This window comes from Candida parapsilosis, contig 005809 (assembly GCF_000182765.1).
Source record: "Candida parapsilosis strain CDC317 annotated contig 005809".
In the NCBI taxonomy this organism is placed as follows: domain Eukaryota; kingdom Fungi; phylum Ascomycota; class Pichiomycetes; order Serinales; family Debaryomycetaceae; genus Lodderomyces; species Lodderomyces parapsilosis.
In genome coordinates, this window is record NW_023503281.1 from 326,299 (window position 1) to 348,497 (window position 22,199).

A 22,199-nucleotide genomic window follows, 5' to 3' on the forward strand; every position below is an offset into this window, starting at 1 on the left:
AAGACCATGAACTAATATTAAACAAATAAGTAAGTAAGTAACTAATGAATAACAAATCAATACTACTGCAGGTGAAAAGGGAAACACCAGTGTATGTTTTGCTTGTTTGATTGGATTAAATCACATCAAATCAAATCAAATTAAATCAAATTAAATCAAATTAAATCAAATTAAGTTATAGTGTTCAATGTATAACATAATTGCGATTTTAGTATATTCACTTGAGCTAGATGGGCCATGAGGCATTGGGGCTTTAATCTTTTAACTATACCTACTACTACTACTACTACTAGTGGACTATTCTAGTTTTATAAACTGAATGTATGGATTGAGTTTGCAATTGGTGTAGGGGTGCTCAACATCGATTTATTAACTCTATCTGTGTTTTCGTCTAAACTCTTTTCAATAACAATAATAATAATCGTAATAATAACCACAATACAATAATAACCACAATACAATAATAATCATAATCATAATCTCTCTTTTGAAAAAAAAAAATAAAATAAAATAAAATAAACACGCTTTTCTTTTATTGTTTATATGGTTTATATATGTGGTTCATATATGTGGTTTGTGTGTTTTGCGTGTCATCATTTTATTTCAAAGTAATTCTTAATGTTGATTTGATCATACACAATGTCATCAAAGAGTAATGCTTTTGTTTGGTTGTTTTTTTTTGATTTTTTTGTTTTTTTTTTTTTGACGATAGATTCAACAGCGTATGTGCTTGTGTGTATACACACAAGCACATCCACCTCCTAAAAGTGTATAATAACTGAGTCCTACTACTCAGTGTTAAGATTAAAGACGTTGTTACACTCATCTTTTCTCATTATTGTCAATGTTTCGCCTTAAAGGTGAGTCACGTCAAACCCTTTCAAATCAACAATTACGATAAACCATCAACACCAATTGAAACTATTATACTTGAACGGTACAGTCACAACGTAATACTGAAGAATGAATAAGAAATGAATACTAAATAAATAATTACTGAAGCCCTTTTGTATATTTATCTATAGCCACCACTCCTATGTCGTAAATATCATTGTCGTATTTCTCTTATTGTACGGTCAATGCGACATTGACGCAAAGAATATAGTTTGTACTGTACACGCTTTTCTCTCTCTATTCCACCACCGCAAAATATCTTAAAGGCTTATTTTCACCACCCAAAGGCCATTTCCTACTTGTAACAGACATATTCTTCTCACCATCATACACCTCAAATGGATTTTCCAAAAGGTTTGGATCCATATGTTTCTAAACAACATCTACTATACCATTCATTCTCGCCACTAGTTTCACTACAATCAACTCATAATGTTGATTTATATTTCCAATCAGTATTGAATCGCAATGATTCAATATCAACTTTGCAAATTTTCAAACCATTTGGTAATAATATGAAGAATGCTATACCTAATCAACAGTTTAAAATTACAAGCACCCAACTAATTACAAAGAATTGGGATTATTTCCCAATAAGGTTCGAATCAACCATGCCGGAAATACTATCAGTAACCAGTGCTCAACAACAACAACAACAACAACAACAACAACAACAACAACATCAACAACATCACGTACAGCAGCAGCTGGAGAGGAGAAGTCATGATGGTGTTAGTGTATCAAGTAGGGATCTGGCCACCTCCTCATCATCATCAACAACAACAACAACAACACCAAGTGGACCATTGGGCAATACCCCAAGTTTTATACTGCATGAAGCTCCGCAATTGGATCAACTATTTAGAATATCCTCATTAGAGCAGTATTTACGACATGCATCTAAAGATACTTTGAACAATAAGGACTTGTACTTGACTTTTCTCGATAAAGTCATCACTTCCAACAAACCTACTGCATTTGAAACTTTTAATCATCCAGTGGCACAAGTTTTTATTATTGATTACGATAATGATACAATAGACTATCTCCGCAAAATGATTGTTGAATTTAGAAACTACAATTTCCCCAAATATTTCCAAATTGATGATTTATTAATGCATGTGTTTATCGTGTATGATTCGACAAAGTATAAACCTAGTGAATTATCAGGGTTGCAACAAAGTATTCGGCTGAAGTTGAATATTGAATCAACTTTGTTGGCTATACCTTCTGGTTCTGCACAAGACGGTCAACAAGTGACATTATCCTTGGTTGAAAATTGCACACTTGAAGAACATTTACAACGACTTTCATTAAAAGACAATGATTCAACATTTACAGTGCCTCTGTCTATTGACACATCTATTAAATTTGGAGTCAATACATTTATCAACAAGTATCTTATACCACACATGCAAAATAAAGTGCGTACTTGGGATGATCAAGTACTACAACCAAAGAAGTCAATAACTGGGAGATTCTTTTCTGCATCAAGAAAACTATTCAACAATAGCGATTCAAATCTTCTTTCATCTACATCAACATCCGCATCTTCCAGCTCTTCACCCGCACATCACTCCTCCACTTTTAATTATCGTGAAAATCAGTACTATAAATCATCACCAGAACAAATGACGAGGAAATTGGCCGATTGGTCACTAATGCTCAAAGACTTCAAGTATGCATATTCAACTTATGACGTTGTTCGCAAAGATTATAGTAATGAACGAGCATGGCTATATGTTGCATCAACACAGGAAATGTGCATTGTGTCACTCTTGTTGCAACATACTTCACACACCACCACAACCTCCCCTGCCCTTGATAAAAACACATTACGTCGAATTAAACATGATATCATCGAACCATATATGGATAATTTATCATACACGTTTAAATCTCGATTGAATTTGAAAACGTATAGCTTGGCTAGTTTTTTAATTGTGGTTGAGTTGTTGCTATTAATGTGCCAAATATATAAACAGTCCAATTGGTGGTTTGATTCGATTGAAAAATATTTGCATAAACTAATCGTTGATTTTGATACATCAATGACCAACACCACTTATTCGGTGATGAAAGCACTTTTGTTGGAGAGATTGGCATATAATAGTGGTTGTTTTTATACAACGTCAGGGAAATACGTCACCGAACATACACAGGAAACCGAAGGTGAACCACTGGAGGAAGAAGGAATGTATCACAATAAATTTAAACTTGCATCAACCAGATCATCAATGGGCTTGACTAAATATAGAACTTCAGCATTGTGGTATTTGTTAGCAATGAATGAATGGGTTGATGCCAAGTCAAAACTGCAAATTGATCGCCTTTTGCCTAATGTGTTGGAAGTTTATGAAGGAAGAATTAACAACGGGCATAAGCAAGATTTTGAGAATAATGATGCAAGCTTGCATGATTTATGGTTTAATAGAAAAGATTCTTTGTTGGGTAAAATAGAGACGTATAGAGATTAATCACCATAGACTTAATTTACCATTTGCCAAAAATTGGATTACTGAAGGAGAGCTCCTCTGAGCTATAACCTGTCTCTATCCTGGATTTTCTAGCCTATAGGTTTTCTTTTATGACTCAAAAGCGAAGTTAAAAAAAAAAAAAAAAGGAGGAGTCAAAATTTTTTTTTATCAAAATTGTGTCAAAAAGTGTACAAGATGCGGCACTACACATTTTCACCACACCAACAACCACCACAGAGACAGATTCTTCTCTAACCATGTCAAAAAGTGAAGAAGTCAAGGTTGTGGATCACGACAAAAGGGACAATACCGTCCTTCCCACAAACGATATAACAATACCCACATCTCCCACATCATCATCATCATCATCATCATTATCCTCCTCCTCCTCCTCCTCCTGCACCCCAGTTAACCACTACTCCATCTTCCATTACCTCAACCTAGCCTCCAAGAAATTAGACTCCCTAGGGGTTGAAACTAGAGGATTGGACCGCGTTTTACCCCACGAACGATCCACAAACAAGACCAAGCTCCTAATCAGCGTTGTTGGATTTTGGTTTTCAGCATGTGGTGGACTTTCATCAATGTCATCGTTTTACCTTGGTCCTTTATTATTTGAACTTGGGTTACGCAATACTTTAATTGCTGGGTTAACTGGACACACTTTGGGGTGTTTTATTGCTGCTTATTGTTCAATGATGGGGCCACGATCAGGGTGTCGTCAAATGGTTAGTGCGAGATTCCTTTTTGGATGGTGGTTTGTGAAACTAGTGGCATTAGTTAACATTATCGGTGTCACTGGTTGGTCGGTGGTGAATTGTGTTGTTGGGGGTCAAATCTTGGCTAGTATAAGTGATGATAAAGTTCCATTATGGGCCGGGATCGTTATTATTGCTGGTGTCACTATCTCCGTGGCAATTGGTGGAATAAAGCAATTGATGAGGGTAGAGGCGCTATTAAGTGTTCCTGTGAATTTGGCATTTTTGTTGTTGTATATTGTTGCTTCACAGAAGTTCCAGTACTTGACTTTAGAAGACGCCATAGTGGATTCAGCAACCATCAAAGGTAACTGGTTGAGTTTTTTTTCCCTATGTTATTCAATAACGTCAACTTGGGGTGGAATCGCATCCGATTACTACATCTTATTTCCAGAATCTACTCCCGATTACCAAGTGTTTTGTATTACATTATTGGGTATTTTCATCCCCACTACATTTGTCGGTATTGCCGGTTTACTCATTGGTAATGTTGCTCTTGGGTACAAGCCATGGGGTGACGCATATGCGAAATGGGGCATGGGCGGATTATTAAATGAAGCTTTCAAACCATGGGGTGGTGGTGGCAAGTTTTTACTTGTAATCATTTTCTTGTCATTGATTTCAAACAATATTCTCAATACGTATTCGGCAGCGTTTGGATTACAATTGGCAGGTACGGTGTTTGCTAGGATCCCCCGTTGGTTATGGGCCATTGGCATCACTGCTGTGTATTTAGTGGCGGCATTGGTTGGAAGAAATGAGTTTTCAACAATCTTGGGTAATTTCTTACCCATGATTGGGTACTGGATTTCAATGTATTTCATATTATTGTTGGAAGAGAATACCATTTTTAGGACAAACAGATTCCACCACTTATATGAATTGGAATTTGCCGAGGATGGATCGTATGATGCACCATCTTCAGTTGACGACTACAATAAAGAATATCAATTTGACAATACAAATGCAACACTAGCACAACCTCATCATTACAATTTCAAAATATGGAATGATTACTACAAATTAACTCACGGATGGGCAGCTGCTGCATCGTTTTTAATTGGCGCTACTGGTGCTGCTGTTGGCATGTCGCAAACTTATTGGGTTGGTCCGGTTGCGCGTAGAATTGGTGGTGAGTATGGTGGTGATATTGCCATGTGGTTGTGTATGGGATTCAGTGGCATTGTTTACCCAGGGTTACGGTATGCTGAGTTGAAATATTGCAAAAGGTAGTATGTATAAAATCATATGATAGAGTTAATAGAGAGAAACTTTCTAGTCAGCCGCATTTATCGCAGATTAGACGGCATTTAGTCATTTATCTCCTACTCCTTACTCCTTACTTCTACTCCTTTTTCACCGCATTACACAAGATGCTGTGTTCTTAATTCACAAGCAAAAATATAAACGGCTAAAGGGATGTGATTCTAATTGTTATTTGAAAACAAATACCATGATTACTAATGTGAAACTGTGAGCGAAAACCAGTAAGAGATCAACACCGACGCGTGGAATATTTTTTTCGCCAACAAATGAGTCACTCGTTATTGTTCAAATATTTCATTCGAGAATATTCTATATTACGACATTGAGTGAGTGGGTTTCTACTCTAATCAATGACCAATGAGAGTAAAGAGGACAGTACGGCAATTTCCTTTTTGCCCGTGGGGAATGTAGTTAAATGCGCATTGTGCGAGCGCAAATTTTAAAAAAAAATAAAAAACAACCAGTATGTTTGTTCGGTAATGGAGTTCCATTATAAATTTACTTTCAATTTTTCTTGCGTGGATTCCTCTCCCCTTGGACCTTATTATTATCGTAGTGAAGACTACAGTTTTTTTTTCGTAGTGAAGACTACGATTTCCTATGATACATCCCTCTAAAGAATATAATAGTGTTATCTTCATTCGTATACAGAATAAAGAGAATGATCTCGGTAGAAAAAAAAAGGAAAAAATTTTATATTTTTCTTTCGTCCTCGTCAGTAAATCAGAAATCACGACTGCGATCCCGATCCACAGGGACATGGAAAAGGACGAGAGCGCAAAACCCACCGGCGTGATTCTCGCGATGTTTCTACATACACGAATCGTTACAGAAGCTTAGATGTGTAGAAAAAGACACTCGTATAGTAGTGGGAAAAGAGACCCTCAAGCATTCGGTCCGATTCGCTCTCTTCTTTCTTTGTGATTTTTATTTCGTAAATCCTCAAAGTGTTACTCAAAAGTGGGTTTTTTCTTAGTCTAAAGGTCCTGCAAATTAGTCATTTGGTGGGTAGAATTTGTCTTGAGTACACACATATTCGCCCTGTATGATTTAAAAAGAGGACCATAAGGCATGTCCGCCACATCCATTTCCAATTTTCATCTTGTTTTACTACGTTTACAAACCACACCATTAACAACATGTCATCCAAACCCAAATATTCCAAAACACAATCGTTTGATGAAACAATTAGCACTATACTACCTTCGTATTCCATGTACACGTCCACGGTGGGGATGAATGTCAATGTACCAGAAGATAACAACGATGACTTACCACCACCAGGCTATAGTTGTAGCAATTCCGAATTATCAGCAAGTACCGAAAGCACAACTGTCCACGATCACGATCATGATGTAAGCTCGTCAGCTGCGTCAACGACCCCTACTTCAGTTACTGAAGCACAAAGTCGACGCGTTGCTCAAGTCAATTCATCGTCAACCATCGATGACATTCCATTAATCGTTGCTGATGAAAATGCCAACTTGATGGAAACAATCTTGGATAATGTTCATCGATTGCCCAATATGACGTTTGAAAAACAAGATATATCGAAAGCTGTACAGATTGAAGTTTTCTATACAAAGGATATTGGTGAAATTGGTAAGGCTCCGGAATTAATTGATCCTTCAATTTATGAATATACCCAGGGAGATTTATTAAACGGATATATTATTATTAAAAACACATCTGACAGACCCATTCCATTTGAAATGTTTTACTTGTTATTTGAGGGAAACTTTATGGTTGCCAATGAACAAAGACCACAGGAATTGGAACCAGTCAAGATTCGTCGGTTTTTGGAAATGTTTGATTTTTATGGAAGTTGGAATGAAGCTCATATCAATCGATTGGTTACTGAAACTGCTAGTCCATACCTTTGTGAATACGGCAACACTGTTGATCCACTTGATGGAACTTACTTGTATTTTGGCCCCAAGAAGGAAGTCTTGCCCCATAGAGTATACAAGCGGTTTTTCTCATTCAAGATTCCCAACAATTTACTTGATTCGGAATGTAGTGAACACAACTTGTCCAAACACGTTGAAATACCACCAACCATTGGATTATCTCGATGGGAAGTTGCTCACTATCCAGAAAGAAACTTGAACAAGATTAAGGACTTTTCGATATTGAATACGTCAATGGGATATGGAGTTATGGCGAGATTTATTGGTAGAAAATCGACATGGGAAGTTGATTTCGGGAAAATTATTACCCCCAAGCACAAGGACCATGCCAAGTTGGTGAATTCAAAGGGAGATGAATACATTATTTTGAAAGAATTGACCAATTACATCCGAGTTGTGCCCACGACAAATGTTCCCACTGAAAATGAACGGTTGATGAAGTTGGTTGAAAATCGATTATTGTTTGACAACTTAGTCAAGCGGGTTAAGGATAAAATTGATATTGGTAAACAATTGGAAAAATCATTGGAGTCAAGGCCAATTCCCGAATTATCACCTGACCTTACCCAAGAGGAGATTGAGGCGGCAAAGATGACGCAATCGTATCAACACGCCGACTCAATTAGAGACATCAAGTCAAATATGAAGAAATTGGAGTATTATCAAGTCGTCGTTCAATTGGTGAAAAGATCAATCACTGGGCAGAAATATCCAGGTGTGTTGCAAGTCAAGACCCCCAAACAAGAGTACCACGTAAAATATATCCCTCCATCAAGATTTAGAGAGGATTCAATAACAGATTTAGAAAAATCGTGGAAGCTTAATGTGCCAATTGAATTAACGACAATTTTCCCCACCAACAATGACAACAAACTGCAAACACCACCAACTATTAAAAACGTCGATGTTGAATTGGTTGTTCACACCATGAGGTCAATGGGTGCTCCAATTGCCCTTGAGTTCAATCATGATTTAATCTACAACAAATATCCCAATAATAGTAAACGTGAAGTTGATCTAGACACTTTTCACAATAATATTGTTCGACCATTTCAAAAGCAATCAACAGAATTATATCATTTAACCCAAAGACTCGGTTTACGAAACTTTCGAATTGAAAAACAATTGGTGGATGATTTGAAATCAATTTGCAAAATTGAAGAGAAACTGAACAACTTGGTTGTGGAGGATGTTTTAGTAAATGATGTAAAATACAACTACAAAAAGAATGGTGTACAATGGTGTAACAATGGTGATGGATCAGCTACAAGTTCATTCAATTTGCGTATCAACCTTGCTTCATTGTCGTTGAAGGGTGTACCTGCTAGTGGTTGTTTGGGACTCTCTTATGACCGATTCAACTTGGTTCCTGATTTCCAGTCGTGTTTTATGACCAGATCATATCATTTGAAAATGACGTTTGAGTTGGGTAATGGTGATTGTGCTCGTATTAAGGTGCCGGTTATTATAGAAAAGTCGTAAAGCTACAGACAGGTACTGCATTAATTAGTTTAACAATACAGTAATGTATATATCATTAATTGAGATTAAAAGATCTTCATGAGTGAAGACGTCACCTCTCGAGTTGGGGGCAGCTCCAGAACACTCTTGTTGTCGAAGGCAGAGGCAACCTTTCGTGAAGTGTGGTGCTGAGCAACGACACTATTGTGGCTTAGTCGTACCAATTGGTCATGTTGCAATGGCGTACATTCTCAATGTTGAACCTACTCGGTGTATATGACGTAATGAAAAATGATGTTTAATTACGTAACCAAAATTTCAGTACAGAATTTCTCGGGCTTTAAACCAAAGTGGTTTGGTTTTTGTGTCACTTTAAATTCGGTATGACAATAAAATTGTGTGAAGTGGAGGAGGAGGAGGAGGAGGAAGAGGAGGAGAAAGTGTGTGAAGAACTTGAAATTCCGCTCGAATAGCAAACTCGAATTTTAACACCACACTTTTCACATCATAACCAAAACGTTGAGATTACATTTCCAATTGATCTCCCATGGAGGTTTAAAAATAGACTCGCTTCTCGAGAGATTGAGACACATTACCGAGACCAATTGAACCAAACAAACATGATTATCTGACTGTCTCACTCAATTGAGCTGCTTCTTAAGAACTTGTTCTGTAGTGATTGCTATTGATTGAGTGAGTGTGTAGTTGTGTGTGTATGTGTTTGATTTATTCATTTCCATGTTCGGTCTTTCAAAGATATTGAGAAAGAGATTTGCATCCAATTCCAATAGCAAACAACAACTGAATAGAGAAGGAATATATTAACACAATGTGCAGCAGCTACATTGGAGGGGTGTATGTGTGTGTATACTGTGTGTGTGTGTGTGTACTGTGTACTAAAATCACAAATTGTCATTCTCTAAAGCAAATAACAGAAATAGAACAATAAAGGGGGTGGTGGTATAAACAATGTATACAGCAAGCAAAAGTACAAAAAAAAATTATAGCAACCAAAAAACATTTTTATTCAAACGAAAAACGTGGCAGTGAAATTCCACCACAGTTTATGTAAATACTTTTGCTCAATGGTATAAATAATGCATCAATTCCCTCATCCAAGTCGGGAAACTCAATTGCCTTCTTCTTTTCCTTCACCAATTATTAACTAATAATTAATTCATATTACATCTAGAAATACAAAATGGGTTTAACTGACAAATTGAAAGGAATTAAAAAAGACGACGTTGACAACTACAACGAACAAGCTGGTAAATACGGTGGTGGTAAAGATGGCCAAACTGGTACCGACTTAGCTCAAGAAAAGTACAAGGAATACAACTCAAAGAAGTCTGGTTCTGGTACTGGTTCAGGTGCTGGTACTGCTGCTGGTGCTGGCGCTGCGGGTGCTGGTGCTGGAGCTGCAGGAGGTTACGGTGCTGGTTCATCAACTTCTGGTAACCACTCTGGTACCACTTCGTCTGGATACGGTAACAACCAATCTGGTACCACTTCATCGGGATACGGTAACAACCAATCTGGTACCACTTCATCGGGATACGGTAACAATCAATCTGGTACCACTTCATCTGGTTATGGAAATCAATCCGGATCAACCACCTCAAACGCTTACGGATCACAATCTGGTTATGACAACACCTCATCTGGCCACCATGGCTCATCTGGTCATCATGGTGCTGGTACTGCTGGTACCGCCGCAACTGGTGCTGCTGGTGCTGCTGCCTACGGATCCTCAAACCAAGGTTCCCACGGTACTCACAGCTCCAAATTAGATCCAAACAGTGAGTATGGATCAGCCACCTATGGTAGTGAACCAGCCTCAAGTGGTGCTTATGGTAACCAAAATGCTCCTTCTCATGGATATGGTAACGAATACGGCAACACTTCGTCATCGTCCAAGCATCATTCTGGTCACCAAGATGCAAGCAAACACGCCCCATCAACCACTGAAGGAGGTGCTGCTGGTGCTTACGACAGTCGTGGAAACACTTCATCACAATCTGGTCATGGATCATCCCACACTGGCTCTGGTGCTTACGGTTCTTCCAACACCGGATCCGGCGCTTACGGTTCTTCCAACACCGGATCCGGCGCTTACGGTTCTTCCAACACCGGATCCGGATCTGGTGCTTACGGTTCTTCCAACACTGGCTCTGGCTCCGGTGCTTATGGATCATCAACTACTGGTTCAGGTGCCGGTACCTCTGGTGGATACGGTTCAGGCTCGTCAACTGGTCACTCTGGTGCTGGTTCCCACGCTTTCAAGACTGGTAACGATTCTTTGGATTCAAAGATTGCTCAATTGCCAGAACACTTGCAAAAGGAGGCTCACAATGAGTTCAACAAGGGTTACGAAGCTGCCAAGTCTCAATACAAATCATAAGTTAGTTTTCTATTTAGCTGTTTTTGTATAAATAAAATCGATTTCGAAAAGAAGATTGTATTGTAGGCTGTTGAAGAACTCTTCATAAATTAAGGGACTTCTTCTACATGAAGTATTATGCAATGCGAACCGATCATCTAATCATTCTTCGTTCCTTATTTTCTATGTACAAGATCATCAGTAACCTGCTCTAACCCCTTGATGATGTTATCACTGATAAATTCTTCTGCTTTAGCTTTGCCGTGATAGATGTTGACAGCCCCAATCAAACTATATAGTAATTGTGAACTAACTTTCAACTCACCACTAGATTCAAAACTCAATGTTGGATTCCTAGATTTCCAAAACATTACATCATTCAATCCGTTAAGTTTGGCAAAGTAGCCAGTTGATATTCTTCCGGGAAGCTCTTTTGCATTTGGTGATCCCAATATTGACAAGTTTTTGCCGTTAATTGCAAGCTTTGCGTCTGTCGCAGTTGATTTGTTGACAACATGTTTAGCAGCAAACAAGGATAATAGCTTTGATCCCATTGCTGCGAGTTTTTCATTGTATGGTTTGATACCATTGCCAAATGATTTATGAGTGATTATTTGTAACGCTATTTCGTCGGGTATTGGAAATTTATCTCCAAGATATGATTTAATGTGCTGAATATTATTCTGGTTGAGTTCGTATTCTATACCATTGTGATTCAAAAACACTTCTTTAGGGTCTCTTTTCAATCCTTCAACTCTTGGTCCTTTATGCAAGTAAATTGATCTATTGAAGGATATGCTTGTGGAACGATGACAAAAGCCTATACTTCGGGGCGTATATTGAGTAGCTTGTCGTATACTCATATTGATGGAATGTTATGAACGGTGTGCTCTTATCTTGTAGGAACTCCTTCGTAGTCGATGAAATATCAACCGTTTTGGAATAGAAAATTTTTTTTCTTTTGCTCTCTTTCGTAACAAATCTGGTGAGAAACAAATCCATTCTAAAAGAGTTTCAGGTAGCGCAAAGGGTACAGGGACAAAAATTAAAAAGATGAAAGTTTGGTGCGATGATCATCTTAACTACATCACTGACAAGTTTTCGACAAATATGGACATCTTTAGAATTCTAAGCAGAGGAGCATCTTTAAAGAAATCAACAGATGTAACTACTGATTATGCGCTTCCATCAGCTAAGCAAAACCAAACGCGAAAACATAAAGAAGAGTCGATCTTGAACCAAGTTGAAAAGGAGACCGATTTCTTTCACACAAGAAAACATACAAAACAAGTACCAGAAAAGGAGGCAACAGAGCCTGTATTCACTAAGCAAGAAAAAGATGATGATGAAGCCCCTCCACTAGTGTTGAAAGATGCAGAAGATGCCAAAAAGTTTAGAAACCTACATAGATCCAAAGTCACGGGTGATGACATTCCTACTCCTATTGGTTCGTTCGAAGACATGATTGGAAGATTCAAAATTGACAAGAAGCTTTTATCGAATCTTATTGATAATGACTTTATTGAACCCACGGCCATTCAATGTGAATCAATACCAATTACTTTGTCCAATAGAGATTTGATTGCGTGTGCCCCCACAGGTTCAGGTAAAACATTGGCATTTTTAATTCCATTGATACAACAGCTTATTATAAATCATGTTGATAAAAACTATGGAATCAGAGGGTTGATTATATCTCCAACAAATGAGTTGGCCGTGCAGATTTTCCAGGAGTTGGAGACTTTAGTTAGGGGAAAGAAACTTACGATTGGTATACTATCAAAACAATTAGCAAGTAAACTTAATAACGATATCGTCAAGGCATCTAAATATGACATCATTGTGTCCACTCCATTACGTTTGATAGACATTGTGAAAAACGAAAAGATTGATTTGTCTAAAGTAGAGCAATTGGTTATTGATGAAGCAGACAAACTATTTGATCATGGATTTGCCGAACAAACCGATGAGATCTTAAACCATTTGACAAACCCAAAGATACGAAAATCAATGTTTTCTGCAACCATTCCATCTGGGGTAGAGGAAATGGCCCATTCGATCATGAAGGACCCAATTAGGGTAATCATTGGACACAAGGAAGCTGCCAGTACTACAATTGACCAAAAATTGGTATTTACTGGTAACGAGGAAGGTAAGTTGTTGGCAATCAGGCAAATGGTTCAAAATGGTGAGTTTAAGCCACCGATTATAATATTTTTGCAGTCCATTACCAGAGCCAAAGCGTTGTTTCATGAGTTGGTTTATGACAAGTTGAATGTGGATGTGATCCATGCAGAAAGGACACCGAAACAAAGAGACGAGGTGATCAAGAGATTCAAGAATGGAGACATTTGGGTTCTTATAACAACTGATGTGCTCGCCAGAGGTGTTGATTTCAAGGGTGTTAATTTGGTCATCAACTACGATGTTCCACAAAGTGCACAAGCATATGTCCACAGGATAGGTAGAACAGGAAGAGGTGGAAGAGCAGGTAGAGCAGTGACATTTTTCACAAAGGAGGATGACAAAGCAGTGAAACCAATAATCAACGTCATGAAACAATCAGGATGCGAGTCCGGGTTTAGTGAATGGATGGAAAATATGGGGAAACTTAGCAAAAAGGAAAAGAAAAACATCAAAACCAATGAGGTTAAACGAAAGAAGATTAGCACGGTTCCAAAGATTATCAAACAAAAGAGAAAGCAAAAACAAGAAATGATTGCCGCTTCAAAGAAAAGAAAACAGGCAGAAGGTAACTAAATTAGACTATGTGTGTCTCTCTCTCTCTCTCTTTCTCTCCCTATACTCAATTGTTTATAATACACAGTTTATCCAATCTATTAATGATGAGCATCACCTTTGTTGGTTGGGTAACCAAAAAATTGTCTTCTTCCAATAATTTCTCCTACGGCAAAGAACCCAGCCAATTGAATACCGTAAACACCGAATTTAACAGCATCTTGAGCATTTGGCTTGTATGATTTAGCTTGCTCGATAAGCTTTTGTTGTTCAGATGGAGTTTTCAACCATTTAAATGCATTTTGGTAAACAGTTTCAAATTGTTTGATTGATGGTGGGGCCAAACCTTCCTTTTTGTAAACGGTTTTTGATAATTCAGCACCGACTTTTGACCAGTATACTGCACAGTTGACGAATTCTGATGATTTGGTGACTACAGAGCTAACCAATCCAGTGGCTTTAGATATTATTGATGACATTGTTTGAATAGGTGGGACTGCTTTTTGTTCTTCAGTGATTTGATTTTTTCATGGAAGTTTTTTCTTTTCTCCTCCTCTCTTCTTCCCAAGAGAATTTTTTTTTGTTAACCAATTAGATTTGAAACGGGTTGACTTCCGCATTGGGTAATGTATTACACTATAAATCTCTTTGCATAAAGTCTATCCTTTCTACAACTGTACACCAAATCTATCTGGCCAAATGACAGGGGCAACCAAACTCCAACCGTACAAAATAAAACACACCCACGAGCTAACAATTTTGACCCAACTTGCAAAATAGGTTCTTCCTACGGGGACAAAATCACCATAGTCATCTTGCTTGACGTTGATTGTCAATAATGTAGCCACATATTGAGTAGCCAAAAAGAAAATGATGTGGAACAACGAGTAATTGTACTTTACAGTTGATCTTTCCTCGTCGTTCACTTCTTCATCTTCATACAAGTCCACTTGGTTCAATGCACTCTCAGGGAGCGATCCTTCGTCTACTGCTTGTTTAAGAGCTTGGTATCTCATTTCACTTCTAGCTCCCGGTTGAGTCGTTGTGGTGCCTGGGGTCACAAAATCTTCAGCTGATTCTGAGCTGAATGCAGAATTTGCTGCTGCTCTTGTTGTGGTGTATGCAACGGCTATAAATGTAAAGAATGCACCCAACACAACACTTGCCGTCCTTGTTCCCTTTGATCTAACCAATGGGTTGCAATATTTGTCATCGGGTTCAGAGGCAACTGCACTCATGACCAAGTATGTACAATAAAACACAACCATTGACGACTGTGCCAAACCAGCGTGTGGGTTGTATTCCTGTACTGTATTGTGTATAGACAATGCCGATATAATCGTAGCGAAAACCAAATTCAAACTGATTGCCGTTTTATTCATTGAACATCCTTTGCCTGCAAAAAACCAATACATAACGACAGTCAAAATGATACTACCAATGTACATTGTCAAAGTACCACCAACCAACAACTTCTTCCAAAATCCAGCATCGCCCTCACCTGTCAACTCTTCCATTTCAATCTTTTCTAAACATTTTTCAGCCCATGCGTGGGCAAAGTCAACCAAAAGAATCAATCCGATACCCAAGAAGATTGTTGAAAAGACGATTGCAATATGGTTTCCATAAAAGACAAAAAAACTATCAGGAATCATTACGAAATTGATGAAAATGAATGCCATCCAGGCAAAAATCTTCATTTTCCAACATCCGTTTTGAATTACTGCCCTCGGGTTCGCGGTTGATTTCACATTCACTAACAACGCCGCTAAAATCAAATGCAACAATCCCAAGGCAAAATTGATTCTGTGCACCGATGTGAAGCTGATACATTGACTTCCATCAGGGCCACAACTAATGTTAATAAACCCAAAAGTAGCCTTTTCTAGTTTCCGAATGATGAAGGGTGACAACGCAATCCACGATATTAACGAATTCACCAACAATAGTATTGCATATGTTATTCTTGTCATGATTGACGACTTGAAAGTGCCACCTATCGATGTGCAGAATGCAGAGCACGCCGCTGCACCAAAACAAGATGCAAGCGAGGATATAGGCATTAGCGGTAAGGATATGGCAGCTCCCATGGTTGATAATGGATTGTAAAGTGTGATCGATTTGGTATCATTTTTTTTGTATTTTTTCGCCTTACACTTTTTTATCAAAGGTCATCATCATCAATTACGCCTAGAGTTTATCATCAATGTCATTTAGGAAAAGAGGAGAGGTATTGGGAGGTGGTGCCACCCCACAGAGAGGACCTCAAGGTGCTACATCTTTAAGACAGGGCAGTGTTCCAATTAGAGGTGTCCCTGCTTCAACATCATCATCGATTCCAAGAAGAGGTCCAATTTCAAAGCAAGCTGCTGCGACAACAACAACTCCGGATACGTCCATATTAGACAATCCTGCATTCAGACCTTCATTGATTACCTCCCAACCAACTATATCAACTGGAAGTTCCGATTTGGATAAAATTTTACTACATCAGGGTTTACCATTGGGGCATTCATTGCTTGTTGAAGAATCAGGAACTACTGATTTCGCTTCGGTGTTACTACGAGCATTTGCCTCGCAGGGTGTCATACACAACAGAATTGCACCTAATCAATTGAACTCACATGTTATTGTCCTTGGAATGAGTCCACTTTGGTCAAACGATTTACCAGGTCTTTATAAAGGCTCTTCCAAGGAACAAAAGAAGGCCAAGATTGCTGAAAATGAGGCAAAAGTCAGTGTGACAAACATTGCTCATGGGACCAACGCTGTGCGGAATGAACTGAAGATGAAGATTGCGTGGAGGTATGGTTTGAATAAGAAAGATGATGATAAGGAGAATGAAGTACGTGGAGCTTATGAATATTATAATAACCAATTCGATATCACGCAAAAGTTGCAACCAGGTCCCAATCCTCAAGATATCAGTTATATTCCTTTGTCAAACACTGTTGCTAGTATAATGAGCCAGCTTACGAGTATTGTAAAGTTGCAGCTCAAGACCAACCCATCAAAAGTGATTAGACTTGTCATCCCTGGGTTCTTAAATCCATCCATATATGCACCTTCACACATTACATCCACTTTTGTTTTTCCATTCGTGCACTCACTCCGGTCTTTGCTTCGCCAATTTGAAAATAATTTGGTACTCATTTGCTCACTACCTCTTGACTTGTACCCAAGGGATTCAAGTTTGACAGCAATTTTGGAAATCTTGTTTGACTCAGCCATTCATCTTCAACCATTTAATCAAGAGATGAGTCAATTGATTGAAAAAGCATACAAAAATGAGCCATCAAAAATACAACAAGGTTTGGTAAACATCATTAAGCTTCCTATACTATCAGAGAGAGGTTTGATGATGATCCACGATGGTGAGTTTGCTTTCAAAAATGGAAGGAAAAAGTTTGAGATTGAAGAATGGGGTATCCCTGTGGAAGACGATTCAAAAGAAAATGAAACACCAGAGGGAGGAAAGACTGTCAAGAACATAGACTTTTGAAATGATTAGGGTGAAATCTTTGTATATGATTGTTTGTGTGTAGCTGGTTTATAGATCCCCGTTGCAATTTTTTGTGCCTCATTTCAAGATCTTTAGTTCATCTTTTTTCTTTTTTGGTTGCAAAACATACATCAGACACACACACACACACACACACACACACACACACGCACACACTCCCTTTAGCCACATCGCCATGAGTTTTACTGAACAAGTACAATCGATTGACCTCCTCCAGGATCAAGGAATCAATGCAGGTGATATCTCCAAGTTGAGATTAGCAGGGATTTGCTCTATTGCCGTAAGTTGTTGTGATTGGAGTTTTTGTTGCGAAGTTTGGCTAACCTATACGTAGTCTGTTTTATCAACCACAAGAAGAAACCTTGCCAAGATCAAGGGGTTGAGCGAGGTCAAAGTTGAAAAGATAAAAGAAGCTGCTGGGAAGATTCAGGTAAGTGTCGCAATCTCACCACATTTGATCTCTATACTAACATGTGTCGCAGACCACAGGTTTTGTTTCTGCAAGTGTTGTTGCTGAGCTTCGTGAAAACGTATTCAAGATAACTACTGGCTCTAGTCAATTTGACGAGATGTTGGGAGGTGGTGTAACCTCTATGAGCATCACTGAAGTTTTTGGAGAGTACAGATGCGGTAAAACTCAATTATGCCATACGTTGTGTGTTGCGGCGCAGTTAACTAAAAGCCTCGGTGGTGCTGAGGGGAAAGTTGCATTCATTGATACTGAGGGTACTTTCCGTCCAGAGAGAATCAAGGCTATTGCTGAGAGATTCGATGTTGATCCAATGGTTTGTCTTGAAAATATATCATACGCCAGAGCTTTAAACAGTGAGCATCAAATTGAATTGGTGGAACAATTAGGCTCTGAATTGGCAACTGGATCTTACAGGTTGTTAGTTATTGACTCCATTTTGGCTTGTTTTCGAGTTGACTATTCTGGTCGAGGAGAGTTGAATGAGAAACAACAAAAATTGAATCAACATTTGGCTTACTTGACAAGGGTTGCTGAAGACTATAATGTTGCCGTCTTTTTAACAAATCAGGTTCAGAGTGACCCTGGTGCTAGTTCTTTGTTTGCTGCTGCTGATGGAAGAAAACCGGTCGGAGGTCATGTTCTTGCTCATGCATCAGCTACCAGAATCTTATTGAGAAAAGGTCGTGGTGATGAAAGGGTTGGAAAGTTGTTGGATAGTCCAAACATGCCTGAGAGCGAGTGTGTATATGTTATTGGTGAAGGTGGTATTAAAGATAGCGAGTAATAATAATTATTCCCAATTAGGAAATGATATATAATGCGACGCGTATGAATTTTTTTTTGTGTAAAGAGAGCTCTTTTTTAATCACCAAAAATCAATACCTAAGTATCTTTCTTTCTTCTTCAACAGAGCTTTCCTCTAAACAAGCAATGTCTTCGTCACCACCACATAGCAACAGCAACAATGCTAACACCTTCATGGGTGATTCGCTTGATCGTAATTCGGAATCCATATCTCAAAGTCAACAACAATCGGTTGTTCCTTCGTCACCATTATTTTTCAATTCATCAAATCCTGGTTCAGATATAGCCAATTCACAGAATAGAGGAAATGATATGTCATCACCTTTACACTACACTTCATCGGTGCATCACACGTCTGAGATTGGAAACTTTAGCTCTCAAAGAGCTAGCAGGGTTCATGATGTTGATAGAATCATGAGAATACACCAAAGAAGTGACATTAACGATGGTGCTTCATCGCCACTGAGAAGAACTTTTACTCAATCGCGCGGTAACAGGCAGGGCTCTACATTGAGATCTACTTCGTCTGCGTTCAACTCTGATCTTGTTGAACCTGACGAACCAACAAGAGTCATTTGGGGAACCAATGTATCTATTCAAGAATGTTCTCAAATCTTTAGGGAATTTTTGTTGAGCTTCAAGTACAGGTACAGAAAAGAAGCCGATCAGCAGGAAGTTGAACCGGAAGATCATGAGTTGTACTATGTTAGCAAGTTGAATACGATTAGAGAGTTGGGTTTGAACAATCTTAACTTGGATGCAAAGAACTTGTTGTGCTATCCTCATACTAGGAAATTGTACCATCAATTGATCAATTATCCGCAAGAAATTATCCCAATCATGGATCACACAATCAAGGATTGCTTGATTCAGATAATTCAAGACAGTGAAGAAGATGACATTCCTGCAAAACTTGATGAAGTTGAGACTAAAGTGTACACCATTCGTCCATACAACATCAACTTGGTAGAAAAGGGTATGAGAGAGTTGAATCCCAATGATATTGATAAATTGGTTAGTGTCAAGGGTCTTACTTTACGTTCGACTCCTATCATTCCTGATATGAAGGTTGCGTTTTTCAAATGTAATATGTGTGGTCACACTGTTGGAGTCGAAATTGATCGTGGTGTCATCTCTGAACCTACAAAGTGTCCGAGAGAAGTTTGTGGCCAATCAAATTCAATGGTTTTGATCCATAATCGTTCTTCATTTGCTGATAAACAGGTTGTTAGATTGCAAGAAACCCCTGACTTGGTTCCTGACGGACAAACTCCTCACTCCATCAATTTGTGTGTTTACGATGAATTAGTTGACACTTGTCGTGCTGGTGATCGTATTGAAGTTTGTGGAATTTTCCGGTCATTGCCCGTTAGGGCCAATTCAAGGCAACGTGCATTAAAGAGTTTGTACAAGACATATTTGGATATTGTTCATATTAAAAAGATTGACAAGAAGCGTCTTGGTGCAGATATCACTACCTTGGAAAATGAATTGGCAGAGAAGGATCAAGATGTTGAGGATACAAGGAAAATTACTCCTGAAGAGGAAGCTCAATTGAAGGAGATTTCACAAAGAGATGATTTGTATGAAGTATTGGCAAGGTCATTGGCTCCATCAATTTATGAAATGGATGATGTGAAAAAGGGTATTCTTTTGCAATTATTTGGAGGCACCAACAAGACCTTTAAAAAGGGTGGTAGATATAGAGGTGATGTCAACATTTTACTTTGTGGTGATCCTTCAACTTCTAAATCACAGATTTTGCAATACGTTCACAAGATTGCTCCAAGAGGTGTTTACACTTCCGGTAAAGGGTCATCGGCAGTTGGTTTGACGGCGTACATCACAAGAGATGTTGACACTAAACAATTGGTTTTGGAGAGTGGTGCTTTGGTATTGTCTGATGGTGGTGTTTGTTGTATTGATGAGTTTGACAAAATGAGTGACTCCACGAGATCAGTTTTGCATGAAGTTATGGAACAACAAACGATTTCCATTGCTAAAGCTGGGATTATCACCACATTGAATGCAAGAACCTCGATATTGGCATCGGCAAACCCAATAAATTCTCGTTATGATCCAAACTTACCTGTCACCGCAAATATAGACTTGCCACCACCATTGTTGTCACGTTTTGATTTGGTTTATTTGATCTTGGACAAAGTTGATGAAAGACTTGATAGACAATTGGCTAGACATTTAACGCAAATGTATTTGGAAGATGCCCCAGATACTGTTACCAACAATTACGTGTTGCCAGTGGAGCAATTGGCATTGTATATCCAATATGCCAAGGAGAATTTCAACCCGACAATTACTGAAGAGGCCAAAAATGAGTTGGTTCGAGCATATGTTGAGATGAGGAAACTAGGTGAAGATGCTCGATTATCAGAAAAGAGAATCACGGCAACTACCAGACAATTGGAATCAATGATTAGATTAAGTGAAGCACATGCCAAGATGAGATTCTCCGATAGAGTCCAGTTGATTGATGTCAAAGAGGCTGTTAGGTTGATCAAATCGGCAATTAAAGATTACGCAACCGATCCAGTTACTGGTAGGATTGATATGGATATGGTTCAAACTGGTACTACTTCTCAACAAAGACGTATTAGGGAGGATTTGGTCAATGAAATTTTGAAAATTCTTGATGAGAATAACAATTTGATTAGGTTTAATGATTTAACCATGAAGCTTAATGAAAGAAGCTCATTTAGGATTGAGAATCTGGACATCAATGATGGACTAAGGAGGTTGCAACAAGAGGGAAAGATTATTGAAACTGGTGATAATCATAGAAGAACCATCAAAAAGATTGCCGTCATCTAAGAGGAGGTCAGTCTGTAAATTATTTTCAGTGTGTATTAATTAAAGTGTTTTCGATCTATAAATATGTACCTACGCTGTCACCACCTTGCTCTGCTTGCTTTCCACCATCATCCAGTTCAACTAATTTCAAAAACTCTTCCAACTCCTGATCCAATTCAACATCGTGGACCGATCCATATTTCGTCTCGCTGGTGAAGGCATTGGCCAATTTCAATTCTTTGTCCAAATCAATCAAATCACCACGTGTTAGCTTAGTAATGATTTCACCCAACAAAGCAAACTTCATCGTATATGAATGCTGCAACGAGTCTAAATCACGACGGATCTTGAGTAAATCAATCATGACTGATGTACATATAAGTGAAAGTATTAATGATTTTGTTGTTGGTGTTTTCAAAAGTGAATATAGCTTTGGTTTGGGGCGAATGTATGATTGAGCCGTGGTGGAGTTGTGTCGTATGGATATATTGCGGAATAGTCCTGTATAGGTTCTGGGGAATATCATCGTTTGGGTGTGGAAGAGGTAGGGGATTTGTCTAGCTTTAATGATGAAGAGCTTGGCTAAGATCTTCAATGGAAAAGAAGAAGAAAATGAGAATTGCGGTCGTGTCTGTTGATAAAATAACTCTCTACAAATCAAGACCAACCTAGGTTCCCTGCATACCAATTGAGGCGCTTAATCCATT

General features: G+C 38.5%; 12 protein-coding genes across 12 annotated transcripts; 8 read left to right on the forward strand and 4 right to left on the reverse strand. All coding sequences in view use genetic code 12, as the record gives it.

Moving 5' to 3' along the window:
• Positions 1-1,232: 1,232 nt before the first annotated feature.
• GSG1 (Gsg1p) lies at positions 1,233-3,371 on the forward strand (the record flags this gene model as incomplete). The annotated part of the gene is made up of 1 exon (XM_036809028.1): positions 1,233-3,371. The coding sequence occupies one exon, from the start codon at positions 1,233-1,235 to the stop codon at positions 3,369-3,371; it is 2,139 nt and encodes a 712-aa protein (XP_036665706.1).
• A 257-nt stretch (positions 3,372-3,628) lies between these two features.
• On the forward strand, positions 3,629-5,362 carry CPAR2_201790 (uncharacterized protein; the record flags this gene model as incomplete). Its single annotated transcript, XM_036809029.1, has 1 exon — positions 3,629-5,362. One exon carries the CDS (start codon positions 3,629-3,631, stop codon positions 5,360-5,362), a length of 1,734 nt encoding a protein of 577 aa, XP_036665707.1.
• Positions 5,363-6,534: 1,172 nt separating this feature from the next.
• Positions 6,535-8,787, forward strand: BUL1 (Bul1p; the record flags this gene model as incomplete). Its single annotated transcript, XM_036809030.1, has 1 exon — positions 6,535-8,787. The coding sequence occupies one exon, from the start codon at positions 6,535-6,537 to the stop codon at positions 8,785-8,787; it is 2,253 nt and encodes a 750-aa protein (XP_036665708.1).
• A 1,180-nt stretch (positions 8,788-9,967) lies between these two features.
• Positions 9,968-11,167, forward strand: ASR1 (Asr1p; the record flags this gene model as incomplete). Its single annotated transcript, XM_036809031.1, has 1 exon — positions 9,968-11,167. One exon carries the CDS (start codon positions 9,968-9,970, stop codon positions 11,165-11,167), a length of 1,200 nt encoding a protein of 399 aa, XP_036665709.1.
• Positions 11,168-11,322: 155 nt separating this feature from the next.
• Positions 11,323-12,009, reverse strand: CPAR2_201820 (mitochondrial 54S ribosomal protein mL57; the record flags this gene model as incomplete). The annotated part of the gene is made up of 1 exon (XM_036809032.1): positions 11,323-12,009. One exon carries the CDS (start codon positions 12,007-12,009, stop codon positions 11,323-11,325), a length of 687 nt encoding a protein of 228 aa, XP_036665710.1.
• Positions 12,010-12,199: 190 nt separating this feature from the next.
• Positions 12,200-13,906, forward strand: CHR1 (RNA-dependent ATPase; the record flags this gene model as incomplete). The annotated part of the gene is made up of 1 exon (XM_036809033.1): positions 12,200-13,906. One exon carries the CDS (start codon positions 12,200-12,202, stop codon positions 13,904-13,906), a length of 1,707 nt encoding a protein of 568 aa, XP_036665711.1.
• Positions 13,907-13,986: 80 nt separating this feature from the next.
• Positions 13,987-14,364, reverse strand: ATP20 (F1F0 ATP synthase subunit g; the record flags this gene model as incomplete). Its single annotated transcript, XM_036809035.1, has 1 exon — positions 13,987-14,364. The coding sequence occupies one exon, from the start codon at positions 14,362-14,364 to the stop codon at positions 13,987-13,989; it is 378 nt and encodes a 125-aa protein (XP_036665712.1).
• A 189-nt stretch (positions 14,365-14,553) lies between these two features.
• CPAR2_201850 (uncharacterized protein) lies at positions 14,554-15,975 on the reverse strand (the record flags this gene model as incomplete). Its single annotated transcript, XM_036809036.1, has 1 exon — positions 14,554-15,975. The coding sequence occupies one exon, from the start codon at positions 15,973-15,975 to the stop codon at positions 14,554-14,556; it is 1,422 nt and encodes a 473-aa protein (XP_036665713.1).
• A 116-nt stretch (positions 15,976-16,091) lies between these two features.
• CPAR2_201860 (Elongator subunit) lies at positions 16,092-17,387 on the forward strand (the record flags this gene model as incomplete). Its single annotated transcript, XM_036809037.1, has 1 exon — positions 16,092-17,387. The coding sequence occupies one exon, from the start codon at positions 16,092-16,094 to the stop codon at positions 17,385-17,387; it is 1,296 nt and encodes a 431-aa protein (XP_036665714.1).
• Positions 17,388-17,583: 196 nt separating this feature from the next.
• DLH1 (recombinase) lies at positions 17,584-18,664 on the forward strand (the record flags this gene model as incomplete). The annotated part of the gene is made up of 3 exons (XM_036809038.1): positions 17,584-17,688; positions 17,743-17,838; positions 17,891-18,664. 3 exons carry the CDS (start codon positions 17,584-17,586, stop codon positions 18,662-18,664), a joined length of 975 nt encoding a protein of 324 aa, XP_036665715.1.
• A 146-nt stretch (positions 18,665-18,810) lies between these two features.
• On the forward strand, positions 18,811-21,513 carry CDC54 (MCM DNA helicase complex subunit; the record flags this gene model as incomplete). Its single annotated transcript, XM_036809039.1, has 1 exon — positions 18,811-21,513. The coding sequence occupies one exon, from the start codon at positions 18,811-18,813 to the stop codon at positions 21,511-21,513; it is 2,703 nt and encodes a 900-aa protein (XP_036665716.1).
• A 55-nt stretch (positions 21,514-21,568) lies between these two features.
• On the reverse strand, positions 21,569-22,018 carry CPAR2_201890 (uncharacterized protein; the record flags this gene model as incomplete). Its single annotated transcript, XM_036809040.1, has 1 exon — positions 21,569-22,018. The coding sequence occupies one exon, from the start codon at positions 22,016-22,018 to the stop codon at positions 21,569-21,571; it is 450 nt and encodes a 149-aa protein (XP_036665717.1).
• Between the last annotated feature and the right edge of the window lie 181 nt (positions 22,019-22,199).